We start from the raw sequence: 19930 nt of genomic DNA, 5'->3' as shown, positions 1-19930 counted from the left end.
GGCCTCGGTCACCCCAGTCCCTAACTCGGCGCCCCGGCTCCGAGTCCCCGCCCCCGCCTCCTGCTCCACACCCCCCTCCCCCCAGTCTCCGCCTCTCGCCGTCTCTCCGCCGCGGCGTCTGCACGGCCGGCCGAGAGGCCCGCGCGCCCGCCCCCCGCCCCCGGCCCCCGCCCCCGGCTCTGCCCACGCCCTCTGCCCGCCCGGCAGCCAGCGCAGCGCGGGGCCTCGCTCCCCGTGCGTCCTGCGGGGGCGGAGGCGCGGAGAGGCGGCAAGCGCAGCCGGGGAGGGGGGGGGCAGAGGCACAGACAGAGGCGCGGAGGCTCGGAGAGAGGAGACGTGGAGGGAGGGACGGAGCCCGGACAGCGGCGGACACGGCGTCGCGCCCCGGGAGGAGCGCAGCGCGCACCAGGCGCCGAGGCACCGACAGGGGCGACCCCGGTGGTCTCCAGCCTTCCATGCACAGAGCGCCCTCCCCCGCAGCCGAGCCAGGCGGAGGGGACAGCGCTCGCCGGACCCCGCAGCCCAGACTCAAGTTAGTGGGCAAAGGGAAGCGGCGGAGAGTGGAGATGGGTGGAGCTGGACTCGGGAAAGGGGTCCGGAGGGCGGAGGTCGAGGAGAGGACCAGGGGAAGCGGGACGGGGGTGGGGGGTGGAGACTGATGGAAAAGGGGGTGCGTCTTCGAATTCGGGGGCCTTGGGAGCAGGCAGGGATCTGTTGTAGCTGGATATGAGAGAACAGTACCTAATTCTCCATCCCCCGTTTCCCCTGTGGGCACGACCTAGGATGTGAGCCCCCTGCAAAGAATGTGGGGGCTCCCGAGCGCCAGGGGAAGCCCTGGAGCTCTAGCTGGCAACGGTGCCGGGGAGGGCCGCTCGGCTGGCTCAGTCTGTCCTTGGCACGGAGCGCGCGGGCCCCGACCCAGGGTCCGGGAGAAGCCGGCGCTTCTAAACCAAGAGCATCAGCGGGGCCGTGGAGAAGCAGGAGATGCCTTAGGTGTCCCTTCCCATTTCTGTACCTTCATTTGTAGCGTGGGGAGGGGAGTTTCGGTGTGCAGCCCCTCCCTCAAGAGGCCTTGAGCCATTCTCCTACTCCACTTGAAAATGCAGATGGAAAATGAGGGAGAGGAGGGTAGGCGGGAGCCCCCGGGCGGTTTTCGCCCACAGACGCTACCACTGTGGGAGTGTGTGTGGGCGGCACAGGCCCCGGAGCAGAACAATTGAGGCACTCCTCCTGAAGGGACGGCCTACCTCCCCGAGCAGGTGGGGAAGGTCACTGGTGGGAGAAGGGCCAACGGAGGGGCATTGGGCAGTTGGAAGGGAGAGGAAGGGAGGTCTCTGGGGAGAGAGCAAGAGTGTGCTAAGAATGCCTAATGCTTGGGAAAAGCTGAGGGGAGTGGAGCGGGGTCCACCCTCACTGAATGGGAAGGGGCCACACCCCCCATTTTTCAACCACATGGGCACAATGCTACCAGGGAGTAAAGCTGGCCAGTTGTGGTCCCAGGTGTCCACTGTGGAGAGGACAGGGGGTCCTACATTCGTCTTAATGTGGGACGTCACCTTGAGTAAGGTTGAGACTGCTGGGTGTTTAGGGTGGAAGATGAGGACTGTTCTGCAGTCCAGCCGTCACAGGGGGGTGCTGCTGGCCTCGGAGCTCCAGGTCTCCTTGCCCCGGGCCAGAAATGTAAAAGCCAAGGATGGGGGTTAAAAGCCTTTGATTTCCACAGAGTCTGGACTGGCTTTTGGTCCTTCTGGCCAGTCTGGGATGGCACTGGCATGTCTGTACCTCTGGGCAGTGCTTGATTCTCATAGTCTGTGCTCAGGCCTGGGCGCTGGGCAGAGAGGGCATTCAAGAGAGAGAGGAGAAGAGCAGCAGGCAGGAAAGAGAACAATTGTGAGTGCGCATTGGTACCAAGTAGAGGGCCTTGCACTGACTGCCCCCTCTCTCTTGTGTGCCTCCTTCTCAGGCCCAGTGCCCGAGCCATGGCACTGCCTCGGACACTGGGGGAGCTGCAGCTGTACCGGGTCCTGCAGCGCGCCAATCTCCTTTCCTACTATGAGACCTTCATCCAGCAGGGAGGGGACGACGTGCAGCAACTGTGCGAGGCGGGTGAGGAGGAGTTCCTGGAGATCATGGCACTCGTGGGCATGGCCACCAAGCCCCTCCACGTCCGACGCTTGCAGAAGGCACTGAGAGAGTGGGCCACCAATCCAGGGCTCTTCAGCCAGCCAGTGCCTGCTGTGCCCGTCTCCAGCATCCCACTCTTCAAGATCTCTGAGACTGCGGGCACCCGGAAAGGGAGCATGAGCAATGGGCATGGCAGCCCAGGGGAAAAGGCGGGCAGTGCCCGCAGTTTTAGTCCCAAGAGCCCCCTTGAACTTGGAGAGAAGCTGTCACCGCTACCTGGGGGACCTGGGGCAGGGGACCCTCGGATCTGGCCAGGCCGGAGCACCCCCGAGTCCGACGTTGGGGCGGGAGGAGAAGAGGAGGCTGGCTCACCCCCCTTTTCTCCACCTGCAGGGGGAGGAGTCCCTGAGGGGACTGGGGCTGGGGGGCTGGCAGCAGCTGGGGCTGGGGGTGGTCCAGATCGACTGGAGCCAGAGATGGTACGCATGGTGGTGGAGAGTGTGGAGAGAATCTTCCGGAGCTTCCCAAGGGGGGATGCTGGGGAGGTAACGTCCTTGCTGAAGCTGAACAAGAAGCTGGCACGGAGCGTGGGGCATATCTTTGAGATGGACGACAATGACAGCCAGAAGGAGGAGGAGATCCGCAAGTACAGCATTATCTATGGCCGCTTCGACTCCAAGCGGCGGGAGGGCAAGCAGCTCAGCCTGCATGAGGTGAGGACTCCAGCCTCCCAGGATTGCTCTTGGCTCCCAGGCCTCAACCTTCTCACCTCTGAGAATCCTCACACTCCCCAAGTCCATTTCATTGTCCCTTGACCAGGACCCCAGGCCCTGAAGCCCTCCCCCCACACCCTGCGACCCCAGCCACTATAGTGCTGTCCTCCTCAACTGAGATACAGACAACAGCCTGGCTTTCCAGCCATGCTGCTCAGGACCACACAGGAGTGGAGCAGGCCCCAGGCATTCCTAGGAAGCTGTGGTGCTGACCTCTGCCTTCCGCCCTCAGAAAGCTCATGCGTAGTGTCAAAACCCAAACTAGCATCTGATGGATAGGCCTCATTTGTCCGCTGGTGAAGGGCTGAGGGGAGGTCTGAGCAAGGCAGTGAGAGAGTTGGGATTCTGACTGCTCTGGTGGTCCTCTCCGCAGCTGACCATCAACGAGGCTGCTGCCCAGTTCTGCATGAGGGACAACACGCTTTTACTGCGGAGAGTGGAGCTCTTCTCCCTGTCACGCCAAGTGGCCCGAGAGAGTACCTACCTGTCCTCCTTGAAGGGCTCCAGGTAAGACTCTTTTCTCCAGGTCTCTCCTAGATTGGAATCCAGCCAAAGAGTGGGTCACGTCCTAACTTCCAGTCCAGATGCCTCTAGGTCTGCTTCCCACCCACCTGCATGTCCTGCTTTTGGCCAAGTCCACTTGTGTGCAGTCTGGCCCCTCCTCACATCCATCCCAGGCCCCCTGTGAGCCCCCCTCAACAATAGTACCTGACCTAGAGACTCTTGCACAGCCAGCTGCTTTCCAGAGTCTTGAAATAATGCATGCCTTTCCCCAGATTCTGTGCCCTATGTATCATGTGTCCCTCCCCAGCCTCACCCTCCTTATTCCTCTTCATCTTTGCAGACTCCACCCGGAAGAATTGGGAGGCCCCCCACTGAAGAAGCTGAAACAGGAGGTAGGTTTTCCAGGGTGCATGTAGGGGGTTAGGGCAACTTCCCCAACCCCCTCCCCTGCCAGGCCCTCATTTCCCCATTTGGGGCATCCACAGGTTGGAGAGCAAAGTCACTCCGAAATCCAGCAGCCTCCCCCAGGCCCTGAGTCCTATGCACCCCCATATCGCCCCAGCCTGGAGGAGGACAGTGCCAGCCTCTCTGGGGAGAGTCTAGATGGACACTTGCAGGGTGAGTGTGCATAAGAACACTTCTGTCCTCACTGGGGGGCGGCGGGGATGGGAGGAGGGAGCCAGGAGGCAACTGCCTGGAACAGGGTTGGGAGGCCTGGCTGGATGGGGGCAAAAGGGCCTGGGCCCACGGGTCTGCCTGTGTGGTTGAGGGTGGGGGTTCCCTTGACTACAGTCCCTTACCTGACCCGTCCCCATGCCCACAGCTGTTGGGTCATGCCCAAGGCTGACGCCGCCCCCTGCTGACCTGCCTCTGGCATTGCCAGCCCATGGGCTGTGGAGCCGCCACATCCTGCAGCAGACACTGATGGATGAGGGGCTGCGGCTAGCCCGCCTCGTCTCCCACGACCGTGTGGGCCGCCTCAGCCCCTGTGTGCCTGCGAAGCCGCCTCTCGCAGGTGAGGCAGCCAGCAGTGCTGTCCCCAAGCACCCCGCCACCCAGGCCCCACACGGCAATCCTGGTGTCCTGGAGCCAGATGGGGGGAAGAGGGATGTAGTCGCCGGAGAGGGCAGTAGGATGGTTGGGTTCCAGCCTTAGGTTGAGGAGAGGAAGACCCTGCAGGGCTGTTCCCACTGGGGAGGGTCTGACCCTAGTGGAGATCTGTGAAGGGGGAGCAGAAAAACAAAATGGGGGACAAAAGGGAGCAGGAAGGAGGGTCACCAGGAAGGGAAGCTTGAACGGAACTTCCACCAATGCAGGAGGTGGAGCAGGCTAGGAGTTGGGGTGCAGTTGTCCAGCTTGGAAGTGGAGGAGCCCAAAGGGGGCTGCTTTGTGTGTGGATGGTGGCAGGGGGAGTAGGCCGGCAGAGGGCCGGGCAGCGGCTGGGCTGAGCGTGACGCAGCAGACAAAGCCACCAACCCTGGCTTGGTATTTTTAAACTGTGCGTGGGTGGGGAGTGGGGGTGGGGACTGGAAGGGGGGCTCTTCTTGGGGGAGGAGCCAGGAGGCTGGTTTCCTGTGTTCCCCCTGATTTGGCTTCTAAGAAACTTGGGGGGCTTGGTAGGGTGGGTGGGGCTTGGGTGGGGGCCAGGGTTGAGTGGGGGTGGCAGAGCCTGGGAAGGGGGGTGGGAGAGAGGTCAGAGCCAAGCCACCCCCACAGCTCCTGACAGAACCAGAAATTCCTGCAGAACGGAGGCGGGAGAGACAGAGAGCGAGCGAGACACATGCAGAGACAGAGAGCTACACACAGCCAGAAAGGGGAGCAGGGCACACATACTTGGGTATGGACCCCCCACACACACACAAGGCGGGCAGGAGGCAGTAATTCAAGAAATCAAGCTCGTCTTCCCAGCCTCCTCTGTCCCTGCCTCTCTCCTCAATCACTTCTTTCTGCAGTACCCACCGCATAGCTTCCTAACCTGTCCCTTCTCCCTGCAGAGTTCGAGGAAGGGCTTCTGGACCGGTGCCCTGCCCCAGGACCGCATCCCGCTCTGGTGGAAGGTCGCAGGAGCAGTGTGAAAGTGGAGGCTGAGGCCAGCCGGCAGTGAGGGGTGGACTGGTGTCCTCAGACCCAGGACCCTGGACTTCTGCCTCATACAGACCCCTACACTCTCTGTCCCTGGCAGCCAGTCACAACCCTGGATCCTTCCGCGGCCCTTCTCCTGCCTCCCCACCTGCTCCATGGGCATAGAACTATGGGGCTTCAAGCAATAACAAGCAGGGGCCTGGCGAGAGGACACAAGGAGGGTGCGTGGTGCCCCCTCAGCCTTGCCCAGTGCAAGGGGGCAAGGACTCTGCCTCCAGGGCCTTTGGGGTTCTCCCCTCACACAACACACTCCCTTTCTTTCTAGTTTGAACCAGTGGTGTGAACAGTTGGACTCGGTTTGGACATGGGGGGAAAGGGGACTTCCCTGGGAAGGTCCAGCAGCTAAAAATGAAAACGTTTCCCCCAGAACTGGGGGCCTGGGAACACTGGACCTGCTCCTCCTCCCCGCCACTCCCCCATTTTTGTGCTTCTAGTTTGTTTCTTTAATTTAACAAGTGCTGCGGTTTGCCCACCCATCCCCATCTTTCCCCAAAGTCCTCAGCAATTCTTTGCTTCCTGTCCTCTCTGGGGGGTGTGGATGTGGGGTCCCCTTCACCTGCCCCCTCGGGAGCCCTGGGTTGGACTCAGGGTCTCTCTCAGCTGGGGGCTGGACCACAGCACCTGTCTGAGCAGTTAGAGCGTCTTTCTTTTCAGATTGTGTACAGTAGATTATTTATTTTGTTATTTTGGAATAAAATTTATTTTATGGCTTAGGATCTATGACCCCCGAAGAGGGAGAAAGAGTGGCATGGGATGGGGGAGTGGAGGGCAGCTGGCAGTGGGTGGGAAAGTAGAAAAGCAGGGGGTCGGTCCCCTTAATACACGGAGAGAACCACACATGTGGGCCTGGGACCCAGACTCTCACCCCCTGCTTCTGGGCAGGATGGGCAGTGTTGAGCCACCGAAGTTACAGCCATATGCAGATGTCACAGCCACATAGACCCTCCTGTGCTCAGTCATACTCAAAGCTGAGTACATTTGGGTTAACATACATCAGAGAGGCCAGCACACTCGCTGCTGTCTTTTGTGCAGTGTCTCACTCTTCCAAACTTGGGTTGTCACACAGGCAAATCAGATACATCTTCTGTGTGACCACACAACTAACACGTGACATCTATAGATTAACATGTCTCAGGTACACACACTTTCACACAGCTATACGGGAAGAAACAGCCCTTGTACTTTCACACAATCTCATACGCATCACTGAAAGCTTCCATATGACAGGAATTTGGGCTGTTTGGGATTTGTTTTTTAACCTGAGCAAAATCCACATCATTAACAGAACGTACAGACCTCTTGTCTCCTCCCACCCAGAGTCTCCTGAACCGCTTCCCCATCCCCCCCGGCTGGAACCCAAGCCCATCGCTCCATCCCCAGCCTCTAGTGCAAGTGTGTGCACGTGTCTGCATGTTACTACATGTGCGTCCTGGACCCTGGCTTGGGATGGGTGGAGAAGCTCTCCATGCCCTAACCTGTGTTTGCCCAGCCCCCTTCCTGCTCAGCCCCATCTCCCAAGGAGAGCTGTGTGTGTGCATTGTGTGTGTGCAGGCGTGTTGAGGCGTGTCTCACTTTGGAACCTGAAGGGGTGTGTGGTAGGAGGGGAAGGAGTGGATAGGCTCCACCCACTGCATTCTCCTGGCAAAGTCTCTTCCTCCTGACCAGGGAGTAGGTGGGGATAGGAGGACACGCTCCCCATCTGCTGCTTGGCAGGAGCATGGGCAGGTGTCCAGAGCAGGTCCGTGGGGGTAGAAGAGCTGTCTCTCTGGGCTACCTCTCCAGCTGGGATCACCAACTGGGGTTGGCCCTTAGGTCCAGGTGGGACATTGAGATCCCAGACTGCCCATAGGGAGAAGGCTGCAGGAGGGGCTGGGCTCCTAAGGACCCTCCCCCTGACTCCCCTTGCCCCTCCAGGAGAAGCTTGGTGAGGTCCTGTTCAGTGGGCGGCAGCAAGGGTGGGAACATGTCTTCACTGACCCTGCAAGGAGGAAGGGGAAGCAGTGGGATAGGGATGGTGCCCACTCCTCTACCCCCACCCAGCCCCTACCCCAGGCTGACCGCCACTCACCAGGTGCCCTGAGGGAACCCTCCCACCGGCTGGCTCAGGCAGCTCTCTTCTGCCATGGTCACGTCTGAGCAGAGAAGGGGCTCAGGGCTGGACACGGCATGCTCCTGAGGCTGGCATGGCAGCAGGCCCCTACCGGGACCAGAAAGGTAAATAAGATGTGGAAGACGCAGGGGTGAGGCTGGGAGTGAATGGGGAGCATGGGATCAGAACGGGGTTTTCACTCATTGTCACTCACTGGGGGTGAGCTTGGTCAAAGGGCAGGCTCATCTGGCTCAGAGTGGGGGGCATCGGCAGGTGAGGTCTGGAAGCAGGAAGGAGGGCACAGTCAGAGAAGGGAGGGCTGGGCAAGGGCAAGGGTTTGCCAAGTCAAGACGCCTGAGGGAGGAAACAGAATTTCGGCTCCTCGCCCTGACTGCATAGCCTTGATCTCTAAGCTTTGAGCTCTGTCTGCTCATTTGTAAAATGTGTGCTGGGGCCTGGAGGGGTGGGGGGAAGAGCGGAGGCCGGATTAGCTTATTTCATTTCTGATGTTTCTTTGGACTCCGAACTTTGGTGGTTCTCAGTCCTCCAGTCCCCACCCCCACCTCAGCTCCTGGGATGAGAGAGGTCACGCCTTGACACCTGAGTGTTACCTGGAGAACAAAAATGTCTAGGCCACTTCCAAGCCGAAACAGATGAATAAATAAAAATCAAGACAGCAGGTAAGTGACAGTGGATTTCAGGGGCGGGAGAGAGAATACTAATGCTTACACAGCTCTTGCTGTGAGCCAGGTTCTATGCTCAGCTTTACACGTATTGTTAACTCATTTAACCTTCACAATAATCCTGTGAAGAAGGTATTATTATTCCCCATTTTGCAGCTGAGGCACCAGACTTGGGTAACTTGCCAGCAGTCAGGAAGTGGTGGAGCTGCAATGGGAACCTGGGAAGTCTGGATCTTAACCACTCACCCCTCAATGGAGTGGACAGCAGAGAAAAAGGAAGGGTCTCAGCTTTCTGCCCCCCCCCCCCCCCCCGCCTTCTCACAGAAGAGCCTCTCCTAACGATACAAATGCCCATCCCCTTGCAGGTGGGTATCCTCCCCGCCATCCCCAAGACGTTTTTCACTTACTCCGGGAAGGCTGGCAACACACTGACTGATTCTTCCCGGGAGAGGCCTTGATATGAGGGCATGGAGTGGGAGTGTGGTGGGTACACTTGGGGCCTAGGGAAAGAAAGCAGACCCCCTGAGGCCAGCCCTTCTCCTGGACACCCCCAGTGCCTGCCTCAGGATGGGTAATTCCTTTCACGGAAAGGAAGATTCCCCAAGTTAGCCCCCAGTGCCAGCTCTCCCAGCTGCCCCTGCTGAAAGCCCACCTGCACAGACCACTCCCATTCCTGCCCCTCAAGTTCCTTACACCATGTCTGGGCCGAGCTGCATGTTCATGGAGGAGTCAGGGGCCATCCCAAGGTCATAAGTGGGCATCATGGTAGGCATTTGGGGCTCTGGGGTGGGAAGTGGCTGGTCCCTGGAGGAGGGAAGGAGGCATGTGTGACTGACCAAGGGTTGATGCCACCACCCCTTCCTGCAAGTAAGTACTAGGCCCCACCCACCATCCACATCACCACACTCACCTTTCCACAGTCATCTTGATGGTAGCTGGGACATAACCCCTGCCATCCTTACCCATCTGTTCAGCTGTTGGGGAGAAAAGGAGAGCCATGGACGACTCCAGGGTTAGGAGGGGAGGAAAGTGGAAAAGAAGGGCAGGACTGGTGGGCAGGTAGGAGGAGTGGGGCTATGAAAATAGAGAAGTCAGGGATAACACACAGTGGGCAGGGAAGGGGGCAACTGGGAGCAGGGAGAAGGTGGGCAATAGGAAAGAGTCAGAACTGCAGCTCCAGCTCACGCTTGTAGTGACTCCGGAAAGCCTCGTCCTTGGGTTTCTTAGGGTAGAGGTTTTTGAGCTGAGCAAGGTCCCGGATTCGGTCCCCCAGTGAGCGAATGGACAGGTCTTTGGCAGAGAAGGGCTGGATGTTCTCTATCTGTGAGGAGCCTACAATAGGAATGAAGCCCTGAGTCCCCTCTATCCAGACTTTCTTCTCCTTCCCCAGCCCCCACCATAGGATTCATTCTCAATCTACCATGGCAAGGGGGAGAGGACCTGGGGTGGGGGTCCTGAGGGAGGGAGAACCACCAGTCTCCCTTCCCACAGAGCTCACAGTGAGAAGGTGGAAGTTTAGACCACAGAAGGAAGGAGTTGGACCTAAGGAAGAACTTCCTGAAGATCAGAGTTGGCATCAAGGAAGGCCAGGACACTTCCTTCCCAGAAGAAACCCCACAGGGCCCAGGCACAGAGGCAGAAGCCTGGCTGGGGTGACCTCACCGTCCTGGCCCCGGATGACGTGGGCAATGGTGATGCCCCCAATCTCTGAGTCACTGAAGCGAAGGAGGAACGTTCCATCAGGCTCATTGAGAAGGAGGCTAGTGACGTACTGTTTGCTGATGAAGCCAATGATCAACCTGGCCAGGAGAAGGAGAGGAGGATGGAGGTGGGGGCACTGGGTGTGGAGAGAGAGCTGGAGGTGCAGCTGCTCAGGCCTGGGGCAGGAACTCACCGATCTGACCAGTAGCTCCGGAGACAGCGTTTGGTGAGGTCCAGGACACCATCGAACCACTGCCAAAAGGTGAAGCCACGACCCAGCAGGATCTCCTGTCGGGGGGAGGAGAGAGCTGGTGTGAGCACGGAAGGGCCAGATGCTGGAGAAGCCTGGTTAGGGCAGGCACTGGGCTGTGAGTGCTCACATGACACAGTCACAGGGCTGAGGGACCAAACTGGACCTGAGACCCCATCAACAACAATAACCAACACTCAGGCTGACCATGTGCCAGGTACTATTCCAAGTCCTTTCTGTGAATTAACCTTTTTTTTTCTTTTTTTAAAGATTTTGTTTTTCCCCCAAAGCCTCCCAGTACATAGCCACGTATTTTCAGTTGTGGGTCCCTCTAGTTGTGGCATGTAGGATGCCACCTCAGCGTGGCCTGATGAGCGGTGCCATGTCCACACCCAGGATTCGAACTGGTGAAACCCTGGGCTGCCAAAGCAGAGCTCGAGAACTTAACCACTCAGCCACAGAGCCAGCCCCAATTAGCTAATCTTTATAAGCCTATGGAGGCAGGTCCTATAACTATCCCATCTTACAGATGAAGAAATGGAAGCTTAGAAAGGTCCAATAACTCGCCCAGGTCCACACAGCTGGTGAGAGGCAGAGCTGGGATTCAGCCCAGGAAGTCTGGGCTGGGGCCCCTCATAACCACTGTGCTCCACCGCCTCCCCAGTGAGGCCTGGCGGAAGTGGAGTCCAGAGAAGGCAGCTTGCTGGGTGTGGGTGTCCTGCTCCCTTTGTTAACACATCCTCTGGTCGTGTGGGCTTTTCTTTCTTCCTTTTTTTTTCCTAAGCGATCAGTACGTAACTGCGTTTACCCAGCTGGTTGTCAACCAGGACACTCAGATCTCCTTTTTCCCCTGTTCTTGTAACAGACCTAGTCCTGAACCACCTTGTTTTGCAGCCAGAAAAAAGTTGTGGCTGAGAACAAGTCAGAAATATGGGGTTCCATCCCAGCCACGCCACTCACCTGCTGTGAGGTCTTGGACAAACTACTTAACCTCTCTGAGTATCAGGTTCTTCATCTGTGACATGGGGATGATAACAGTACCTATCTCAAAGGGATATTGGGAGGATTGAATGAGATAACACACAGAAAGTGCTAAGCACAGTGCCTGGCATATCGTCAGCCGTCAGCTCATGGTAGCTGGTATTTCTGCATATGCCCCTGTGGAACTGCATTCCGGTCTTTGCAGTGGGAACTATCTTCCCAATGGGTCAAAGTCATTCTGAATCACAACTGTGTACACACACCATCCGGGTAAGTCATGCAAGTCACTGGTAAAGAGGAAGGACAGAGGGCGCCCAGACCAAAACCTGAGAGATGCCAGAGAACACATCCTCCGGGCTGACTCCCCGAGCTGAGGGATTTTCCTGCCTGGGCCATGACAGAGGCATGATGGGGCATTGTCAAGATCCCAGCATTCGGTCCCTGGGCAGAGGTTGGGGAGGCTCCGAGTGCCCCAGGGATGAAGAGCTTGGGGGTGGGAAGTCTGAAGGGCAGGGGAATGACCTTGTTGAACTGTGACCAGGACACAGAACGGTGCTGGAAGGCCTCTGTGCTGAGGCTGTTGTCGTTGAAGATCTTCTGGGCCAAAAAGAGGAAGTGCTCTGGGAGCAGCCCCCGGTTGGTCCCCACCTCAGCCATGAACTTGAGGTTCAGAGTTTCACACATCTTCTCCCAGGGCACACGCTCAGCCACCACAAAGGGCACACGGTCCTGGGCGCAAGAGGGAAGCAGAGGGCACCTCAGGTTATCATCCCCATTCTTTCTCAGGAGGACCTTCGTCCTCCCCACCTCCCCAAGGCTGCCCCTCCTCAGCGTTTGTCCCCTGGGCTTGCTCACAAAGGCAGAGCTTTTCCAACCGCAGTTTAGGGTGCTATGGCATGATAGTTGTTAAGACTGACTGGAAAAGAGGTCAGAAGTACAAAAGCAGATCCATGAGAAAGAGTTAAGGTCACCCTCATTTGAAACGCCTGCCACCCCAGCAGCCTGCACCCCATTCTTCCTGTTAGAGCTCCCCCCACCCCCATCCCCCCTACTCCAGGTCTTCCCTCACCATCTCCGAGAAGGCATTGTCCCACAAGATGGTGGCTTTGGCATTGTTGTCTTGGTTGCCATGGACGATGACCACCAGGGGCAGAGACAGAGCCTGAAGGGGGTGAGAAAGGGGACAGAGGCCTTGCTCAGGGGGCTGGCCCTGAGGGGGCAAGGAGGCTCTTGCACTCACACAACAGAGTTCTTGGTATGTTATCAGACACTTTCCAAAGCTCAGTCAGGGCCTTACTGTAGAGAAGTGGTTATGAGTCAGTGCCGGGGAGCCAGACCTCAGATTCCAAACGTCAGTTCCAATGCTCAGAGGCTGTATGACCTGGGCAAATTACTTAATCTCTCTGTGTCTCAATGTCCTCATCTGTAAAATGAGGCTAATAATAATACCACTTCATCATGTTATTGTGAAAACTCTGTGTGTGTGTGTATCACTTAAAACAGTGCCCTGGCCTATAAAAAGTGTGTCATAAGTGCTATTTGCTACTACACTATTATTCCCTGGCATGAGCGCTCCGTGTTTTGGCTCCTCCCCACTCACCCTGGCCCCCGTGTACATAAATCCCAGACACCCAGGGGACAGGGCAGTCATGGGGCATGAGGATCCCGGCCCCAGTGTGTGGCGTGGAGGGGGCCTGGGGCCCCAGATTGGGCAGGGCTGTGACCTCAGTTCACCTGGAGCTGAATGTGGAGTTTGTTGGGGCCGAGCGCGAAGCTGGTGGAGAAGAGCACTGCACACTTCTCCTCAGTGACAGACTCCGTGCCCTTCCGCTCACACCGCTTGATTTTCTTCAGAAGCTGTGGGGTGGGGGGACGGAGAGGAGGGGTGAGTGCAGAGACTGCTTCTCCTGGCCTCCTGACCCCTTCTCCAAGGTGAGTCCCAAAGTCTGAGGACCCCCGCCCCCCCTCCCCGCCCACTGCTCCCTGAAATCTGACCAGGTTCTTGAACAGGGCAGAGCAGCAGTTCCCAGGAATGCTGTTCTCCAGGGGCACAGTGTTGTTGATGATTTCCCCACTGCTTTCTCTGCCAGGGGAGGTCAGAGAGGGAGCTGCTCAGCCCATGGGGGCCAAGTGTCCAGAAGAGCCAGAGGGCACGGGTGAATGGCATGGACTGCTGGCCCCAAATCTCCATCTCCCCGCTTGGGTTCTTAAGGGAGGAGTCCCCCTCTTGGCCAAATCCTGACACTCCCATCCTATTCCAGCACTGATGGGTTCCCCCCTTCCTTTGCCTTGACCATTCAGGTCCCACATCCCATGGCCCTCCCTCCCCATCACCTGCTCTTTGTGGGGCCCAGCCCCCAGACTCCTTTGGCCTCCACCACCCCAACAGGCCTTCTCCAGCCCAGCTTACGTGCCAGCCCCAGGCCCCTGGGGCATGCTCAGCTCCCTCGCCTGCTTCTCAGTCACCATGTCGGCCCTGACCACCGGAGGTTTGGCCGGGGCCCCCAGAAACCGTAGACCCAGCAGGAATCGAACCCCGGCCTGGAACTTGGTCTGAGTCTTCAGAACCTGGGGGGGCTGCTTCTCCACCAGGAAAGAGCTGGGAGGAGCAAGGAGGACACAAGGGGAGTCAGTGGCTGGGTTCCTCCTTGTGCCCTCCCCACAAGTCCGCTCTCTTCCTTGGTGGGGTCTGCCCTAGACCAGGCCGGGGCCCCCCCGGGCGTACCTGGTGACGAGGGTTCGCAGGACTTCCTCTAGCCGGCTAATCAGCACTGCCCGGGTCTTGGGCTCAAGCTCCCCACCAGCCGCCCCCACTTCCTGCTGCAGCTGGGAATAAATGTCCACCAGGCTCTCACACCTGGGGCCAGGACAGTGGTCAGGGGGCACAGCATTCAGGCTGCCTGCTGCGGCCCAGACCCCTTTCCCCTAAACCCAGGAAGAAAGCAGGAGAGCGTGTGTGGAGGGCTGGCATGGGCAGTGGGTGTGGCTGCACGGCACCTGAGCCGAAGGGTTATGGGGGGTGGGAGGGAGGCTCCTTCTCAGTGCCTGGACCCTTGTGGAAACCCAGCTGGCTTTGCCTCAGGGCTCTGGTGCCCAGGTCCGCTGCTAGCACTTATGTATGGTGCTTTGGCGCAAATTGAAAGGGGCGCCACCCACTAGACTAAATGGAAAAAGGCTTCCCATGCCTGGGGACATGGGGCTTGAAGAGAAAAGCACGGGTTGGATGAACGCCCGCTTGTGCTCCCTCGGCGGCGGTGGGGCGTACTTACACAGGAGACAACCTGAGCAACAGTGCGCATAGCTCTGCAGGAACTGGCTCCTCTGAGCCTCGGCCCCCTCCAAGGCCCTCTTGCCTGGCTTTTTCTCTCTCCTGTCTGTGGGGCCTCCAGCAGGGAGTGCAGGTGCCCACCCTCAGCCCACCCGGCTTCCCCGTGGACCCTGCCCCAACCTCTCCTGTAGTGAGGCCAGGCTCTCCTCGAAGGGGGCGCCATTCCCTGCCAGCTGCTGCTGCCGCTTCCAAATCTGGATCCTCTTCAGCACCAGGGCCTGGGCAGCCTCCAGCTCAGCGACAGCCTCCTGCAGCAATGTAGCCAGGGCCTGCAGGCAGGGAGGGCCTGAGTCAGGGCCACACACCGCCTCCTTCCCCAGGACTCTCTTTCTCACCTGACCCCTCCTCAGTCTGTGTCTCTCTGAGGCCCAATCTCCATCCCTCCACAGATTTGAGATCCCTCAGAGATTGCACCGTTTCATCTCCATTTCTCAGGCCACTACTCACCTCACTTGGCCCAGACCCGTTGGCAGGAGTTTCTATCAAGCTGTGCAGAGACACTGAGGGCAGGGGCAGAAATCAGGGGTGCAGATAAATTTGAGGTTCAGCCAAGAGTGAGATCCAAGAGGCGATCACACTCCCTGGAATCCTCTGAGGGCTCCCGGCTCAGGCTCCCACCTTGGCCAGCCTCAGCGCCCTGCTTCAGGGCTTCTCGGAGAAGGCGGGTTTCGCCCACTCGGTGCTGCAGCCTCCGCAGGACTGTGTTAAACTTGAGTTCCTCCTGCTTCCGGTGGAAGGGCATCGGCAGGTGGTGGAACTGCACAGGACGGACAGATGCCATGAGATAAGACACTCCGCCCATCCCTCTACACCTGGCCTCTACTCCCTAAAGGGGTGCCTCCTGCCATCTCAGCATCAGCGGAGACAGGGCACTTCCCTTCTCTAGCTCCCCTCTCCCCCTTGACAGTTCTTCCTGACCTTTGGGAATCTCCTGGGGATAAGACCTCTCTTGTGGCAGAATCAGCTCCTTACCACTTGCTCTCTCCTCCCCAGGCCTCACTACCCTCAGTCCCTCATTTGAAGCTTTCCTGACCTAGGCTTGGGGTTTACTCTGACCCCAGGAACTTCCTTTGGTCATCCTGGGCCTAAAACACTGAGCCTTTCCTAAAGTTCAAATTCCTTTTAGAAGGAATTCTCATGGCTCAGGTTAAAGTCCCAGTGAGTTGAGCTGGAGTGGGAGGTGGGTATCACAATACCTGTTCCATAACAGCTTTTCTCTCCCCTTGAAGTATGTGTTTGAAAGTGGCCACCAGCTTCAGGGGGTCCCTCTGATATATGCTCTATAGAAATGAAGGGTGATGGACAGGGTTAGCCTGGCTCTTAGCCATGTCATTCTCCCCATCCAATCTCCCCCATTCGCACACGCACTGAAAGGCAGCACAACTGTAGACTCCAAAGTTTTCATGCATTTGCATGCTTTTAAAATCTAATTTGCATGCTAGCTAACAGCTAACCACAGGAACACCAATTTGCTTCCAGCATCCAACCAATTTCTTCCAGCATCCAATGCTCATCCCAGCTCCACTCTGGCCACACCCCAGCCTTGTCCCCTCCCCTCCCGCTCACCTCCAGGGTGCTGATGTGTTGCAAGATGGCGCTTCCCTCCCCCTGCTCTCCGGCCAAGGTCTGAAGGTGCTGGAGAGTGGCAGAAAGTAGGGCACTGGCCATGTTGCAGCAAAAGGCATCTGAGCCAACCAGGAACTCCCTGCAGGAAGATCCGGATGAGGCAGCCTCAAGTCAGGGCTTCCTCAGCTCTACTGACCCTCCATCCCACAGCAAACAGCTCAGCAGCTCCTCCCCCATTCTCCATCCTCTGCAGCCCTCATCTGTGCCCCTTGTGCCCCAATTTCCCGCTGTTAGGGGAAGTACCCTTGCCCCAGCCCTGACTTCATCCTCTTTGGCTCAACCTTCTAAGTGGGTGAGGGACACCATGTGTCAACAGGCATAGTCTGGTTGATGTAGCACAGACTCCCTGCTAAATCTAGGCCACCACACAGTGAGTCCGAAGTCCCAAAATGAGAGGTGGAGGAGAGAGATAATCTAATGAGAAGGAAAGTGGGTGGGGGATGACCTGGGGGACCAGCATGGGGCAGCCAGGACTCACCAGGGCTGGTTTTCCAGCCAGTCACCCAGGAGATGCCGCAGGTGTTGGGGAAAGTCGACATAGAGCCGCTGCAGCTTTTCTGGGGGCATCTTGAGGACCAGACCCCACACAGACATGATCTGGGGTCAGGAGGGTGCCTGGAGGAAAGGAACAAGGCCACTCTGAGAGATGCCCAAGAAAGTTGGCCTATGTTGTGGGGTAGCCAGGGACCTCCTGTAGACAGCCCTCCCAGAGACCACTGTCACCACCACTCCTCTCACAGCCAGACCACCTCACACCAGGGACATCCTTGGTCAATGCCTGAGACAAGGTACTCCTTTCAGTGGTAGACACAGGGGTGATGGGATGGAAAGAGCTGAGCTTCAGCCAGAGGGGTGGGAGATGGGGCAGCAGGGAAAGCCCTCTGAGAGAAGGCAGAGGACATGGGCTGCTGCCCAACACCGGGCTCGGTTCTATGGGCAAGGAACCTCCCCTCTGTGGACCTGATCTTCTCATCTATAACACATGAGGCTCAAATAAGTGCAGAACTTCCCAAACTTTTTAAACCAGTAGCCAATGTTAGTTTTAATCTGAGGAATCCCAATTATATAAGATTGGAGTTTCTCTGTTGAAAGCAAGTGTGGTAGGCTAGGAACACTTCTGCTCGTACTTCCCTCTCCCCACCTCCTGACCCCAAAGCTTCCCCTGGAGAAAGCCCTCAAAAGTCCAGGGCTCCATGAGATAAGTTGAAGACTACCCGGCTAGATGGTGAAGAAGAGGATGGTAGAGTAATAATAGCTGCCATTTATCAAGCACTTACAATGTTTGAGGGATTACACTAAGGGCATTATCTCAGAGCCTTGCAACAATTCTTAAAATAGATAATTATCCTCTTTCATAGATGAAGAAACCAAGTCTCAAGGAGGTTCTCTAACTTGCCAAGGCCACTCAGCAAGTGAGTTCCAAAATCAGGATTTGAATCTGAGTGAGGATTAACCACCACATTGTGCCCTTGGGATCCCTTCCAGCTCCAAATCCCATCATCCTAAGAGCAGGGGGGTGTGGCAGGAGAAGATGGGGAGGTCCAGCAAAGGGGAATGTAGAAAGAACTTAGGAAGAAGATGAGAGAGTGGAGGAAAAGTGGGGTTAACAAGCCTGGAGTGAAGAGCCTAGAAGGCAGAGAGGAAGCTAGAGGGCTAGAAGGCCAAGGGCAGAGAAGAAGAGAGGGAGAGAGGAAAGGAGGAGATGGGAGAAGGAGGGGAGAGGGTTTTCCTTGGTGGGCTGCTGGGTAAGGTGGGTAAACCAGTGGTTTCCCAGGGGTCTCTCAGTTCATGTTTCTCATAATGTCCCTTCTCATAGATGAGGGGGAGGATGGGGATGGAAACTCCCTGGGTCTCCCCCAACCCAGTAACCCCGGGTCCTCTTGTTGCACTTTTAGCCTCTCCCCTCCCCCCAGGACTCCCAAAGGAACGGAGAGCAGAGGGGCCCCTTCTCAGGGACTCCTGCTCCAAGACCATCTTGCCCCTCCCCCCAGCACTTTTCTCCCAAAGGCAGAATCCTTCCCACTCCTGCTCAGGGTCCTCCAACAGGCCTTTCTCTAACCCCCTCGGGGTGAGGCACCTTTTGGTGGGTGCTTCAAATTGAAGGGAGGACTCCATTGTCTCTTCTGTCCTCCTCTCCTGTTTCTCATGGCGCTCAGACCTTTGACCCTCTGCCCCTACCCAACTGGGGACTGAGGTCATCCCCAAGCCACAGGCAGCCCCCCTTTCCTCTCTATCCCCTTGCGGAGTGAACAGCCTCCTGGCACTGCCTTGGCTTCAACTCTCCTTCCCCACTCCATCCCCAATATCCAGACATCAGGAGGCCAATAACAAGGCTGGGTGGGTTGGCCTGCCAGGATAGGGGCACCTTCTGCTTTAAGCCCCCCTAGAGCGGCAGGGCGGGAGGAGCCACGGCGGGAGGGGGCGGGGCCAGCGTGCCCGTCCCGTTCGATCCGGCAGGGAAGCCCGACGTCCCGGATCCTCCGAGGCCCGCTTAGTGGCCTCGACCCGATCACCTCAGCCCCTACATTCCCGAGTCCTCTGGCCGTGGGATCGCAGGATCAAAAGTCACAAGAGCTTCTCTGAGTTGCCCAATGTGTGTATGTGGCGGTGGGGGCGGGGGGCGGGGGAGGCGGAGCCAGTTCAGCACGAGGAGGGTTAACTCGGCGCCGCCCGCCGGGAAATCTCGGCGTCTACAGCAGCCAAGCGTGGAGCAGTTTTGAGGGGGAAATTCCCCCTCCTCTGGGGCACCATGAGGTCTACATCTGGGGCTCGCTCACCCCCCCCAGCCACACCCTTGAACAGTGACCTTTGTGGGGGGACCCGACAGGAGTTTGTCTAGGACCCCCTGCCCTCTGGCATCAACCTGCTAGGGAGGGGCAGCCACTTCCCTCCCACCCCCCAGAGGGCAGAGGGGCACCTCCTTGCCCTCCTTTCCCTGTCTTCACGTGACCCTGGAGGTGCGGGGGCGACGGTATGGAAAAAGTGACCCGTCGGGGGTGGAGTGCTGGGCCTCTACCCACCCGAGTCCTCTGATAGTTCGAAACTCCCCAAACCCGGTACCACCAGCTACTGAAACAGTTTCTCGGGGACCATCGACCCCGCCCAGGGAGAATCCTGAGAGGCCCCCCCCGCTGATCCACCCCCCTCAACACTCATAGGCAGAGAGCCCCCACCCTCCCCTCCTCGGAGGCATCCCCTCACCTTGGCAACCCCTCTGCTGTCTTCTCCCTCTCTCAGCGGGCACTGCCAGGCCCCATGGGTCTGTAGCTCTGTCCAGCGAGTTCAGGGCTGGCCCTGCCAGCACCCCCCCTCCACCACCACCACCAAAAAGAAACACACACACACACAAACACACACACACACACACACACTGCTCTCCCGTCCTTCCTCTTCAGTGTAAGCACTGGCTGCCCCAGCCCGCTGTTTCCGGCTTCTCCGTCTACCCAGGTCCCTCCCTGGAGCTCTGACGACACAGAGAAGAGAAAGTGGGCTGGAGGAGGAAGAGGAAGAAAGTGGGGCGAGCATGTGTGCCTTCTGTGCCCGGTGAGGAAGCACGGGGTCGGGGGAGCCAGGACTGGGGCTCAGGGCCCTGGGGCCAGGCTGGAGGGGAGGCTGATCCCCACTTACTCTGTCCCCCTCAAAAGGGATCAGCTTTTCTCCAGAAAGTCACCTAATATCAAGCAGAGACATGCCACCCCAAACTGCCTCTCCGGTACTCAAACTTTCACG

At 58.0% G+C, this 19930-nt stretch overlaps 2 protein-coding genes across 3 annotated transcripts; one reads left to right on the top strand and one right to left on the bottom strand.

Moving 5' to 3' along the window:
- Positions 1–250: 250 nt before the first annotated feature.
- Positions 251–6259, top strand: NAB2 (NGFI-A binding protein 2). 2 transcript variants are annotated; one of them, XM_046654593.1, is made up of 7 exons: positions 251–532; positions 1964–2837; positions 3271–3404; positions 3742–3793; positions 3887–4019; positions 4225–4416; positions 5396–6259. In XM_046654593.1, exons 1-7 carry the CDS (start codon positions 456–458, stop codon positions 5503–5505), a joined length of 1572 nt encoding a protein of 523 aa, XP_046510549.1. In that variant the 5' UTR covers positions 251–455; the 3' UTR covers positions 5506–6259. The 2 variants fall into 2 exon arrangements, with proteins under 2 accessions (XP_046510549.1, XP_046510557.1); XM_046654601.1 differs by lacking the exon at positions 4225–4416.
- Positions 6239–19652, bottom strand: STAT6 (signal transducer and activator of transcription 6). The gene is made up of 22 exons (XM_046654580.1): positions 19403–19652; positions 16680–16816; positions 16142–16280; positions 15772–15855; positions 15194–15332; positions 15023–15075; positions 14696–14844; positions 13973–14104; positions 13658–13846; positions 13243–13330; positions 12982–13104; positions 12317–12409; positions 11770–11976; positions 10210–10304; positions 9978–10114; positions 9501–9647; positions 9226–9289; positions 9009–9119; positions 8723–8815; positions 7847–7912; positions 7612–7740; positions 6239–7521 (listed from the first exon to the last, which is right to left on the bottom strand). The coding sequence occupies exons 2-22, from the start codon at positions 16793–16795 to the stop codon at positions 7332–7334; spliced, it is 2544 nt and encodes an 847-aa protein (XP_046510536.1). The 5' UTR covers positions 16796–16816; positions 19403–19652; the 3' UTR covers positions 6239–7331.
- Between the last annotated feature and the right edge of the window lie 278 nt (positions 19653–19930).

This window comes from Equus quagga, chromosome 1, assembly GCF_021613505.1.
Source record: "Equus quagga isolate Etosha38 chromosome 1, UCLA_HA_Equagga_1.0, whole genome shotgun sequence".
NCBI classification, from domain to species: domain Eukaryota; kingdom Metazoa; phylum Chordata; class Mammalia; order Perissodactyla; family Equidae; genus Equus; species Equus quagga.
This window is presented reverse-complemented; position numbering and strand designations above follow the sequence as displayed.

Coding starts and splice junctions, on each gene's coding strand:
- NAB2 (XM_046654593.1), top strand. CDS start 456: ATGCACAGAGCGCCCTCCCCCGCAGCCGAGCCAGGCGGAGGGGACAGC. Junction 533..1,963: donor ACCCCGCAGCCCAGACTCAA/GTTAGTGGGCAA, acceptor CCTCCTTCTCAG/GCCCAGTGCCCGAGCCATGG. Junction 2,838..3,270: donor AGCAGCTCAGCCTGCATGAG/GTGAGGACTCCA, acceptor TCCTCTCCGCAG/CTGACCATCAACGAGGCTGC.
- STAT6 (XM_046654580.1), bottom strand. CDS start 16,795: ATGTCTGTGTGGGGTCTGGTCCTCAAGATGCCCCCAGAAAAGCTGCAG. Junction 14,105..14,695: donor CTGGCCTCACTACAGGAGAG/GTTGGGGCAGGG, acceptor TCCTGGCCCCAG/GTGTGAGAGCCTGGTGGACA. Junction 9,290..9,500: donor TTTCCGGAGTCACTACAAGC/GTGAGCTGGAGC, acceptor TCTCCCCAACAG/CTGAACAGATGGGTAAGGAT.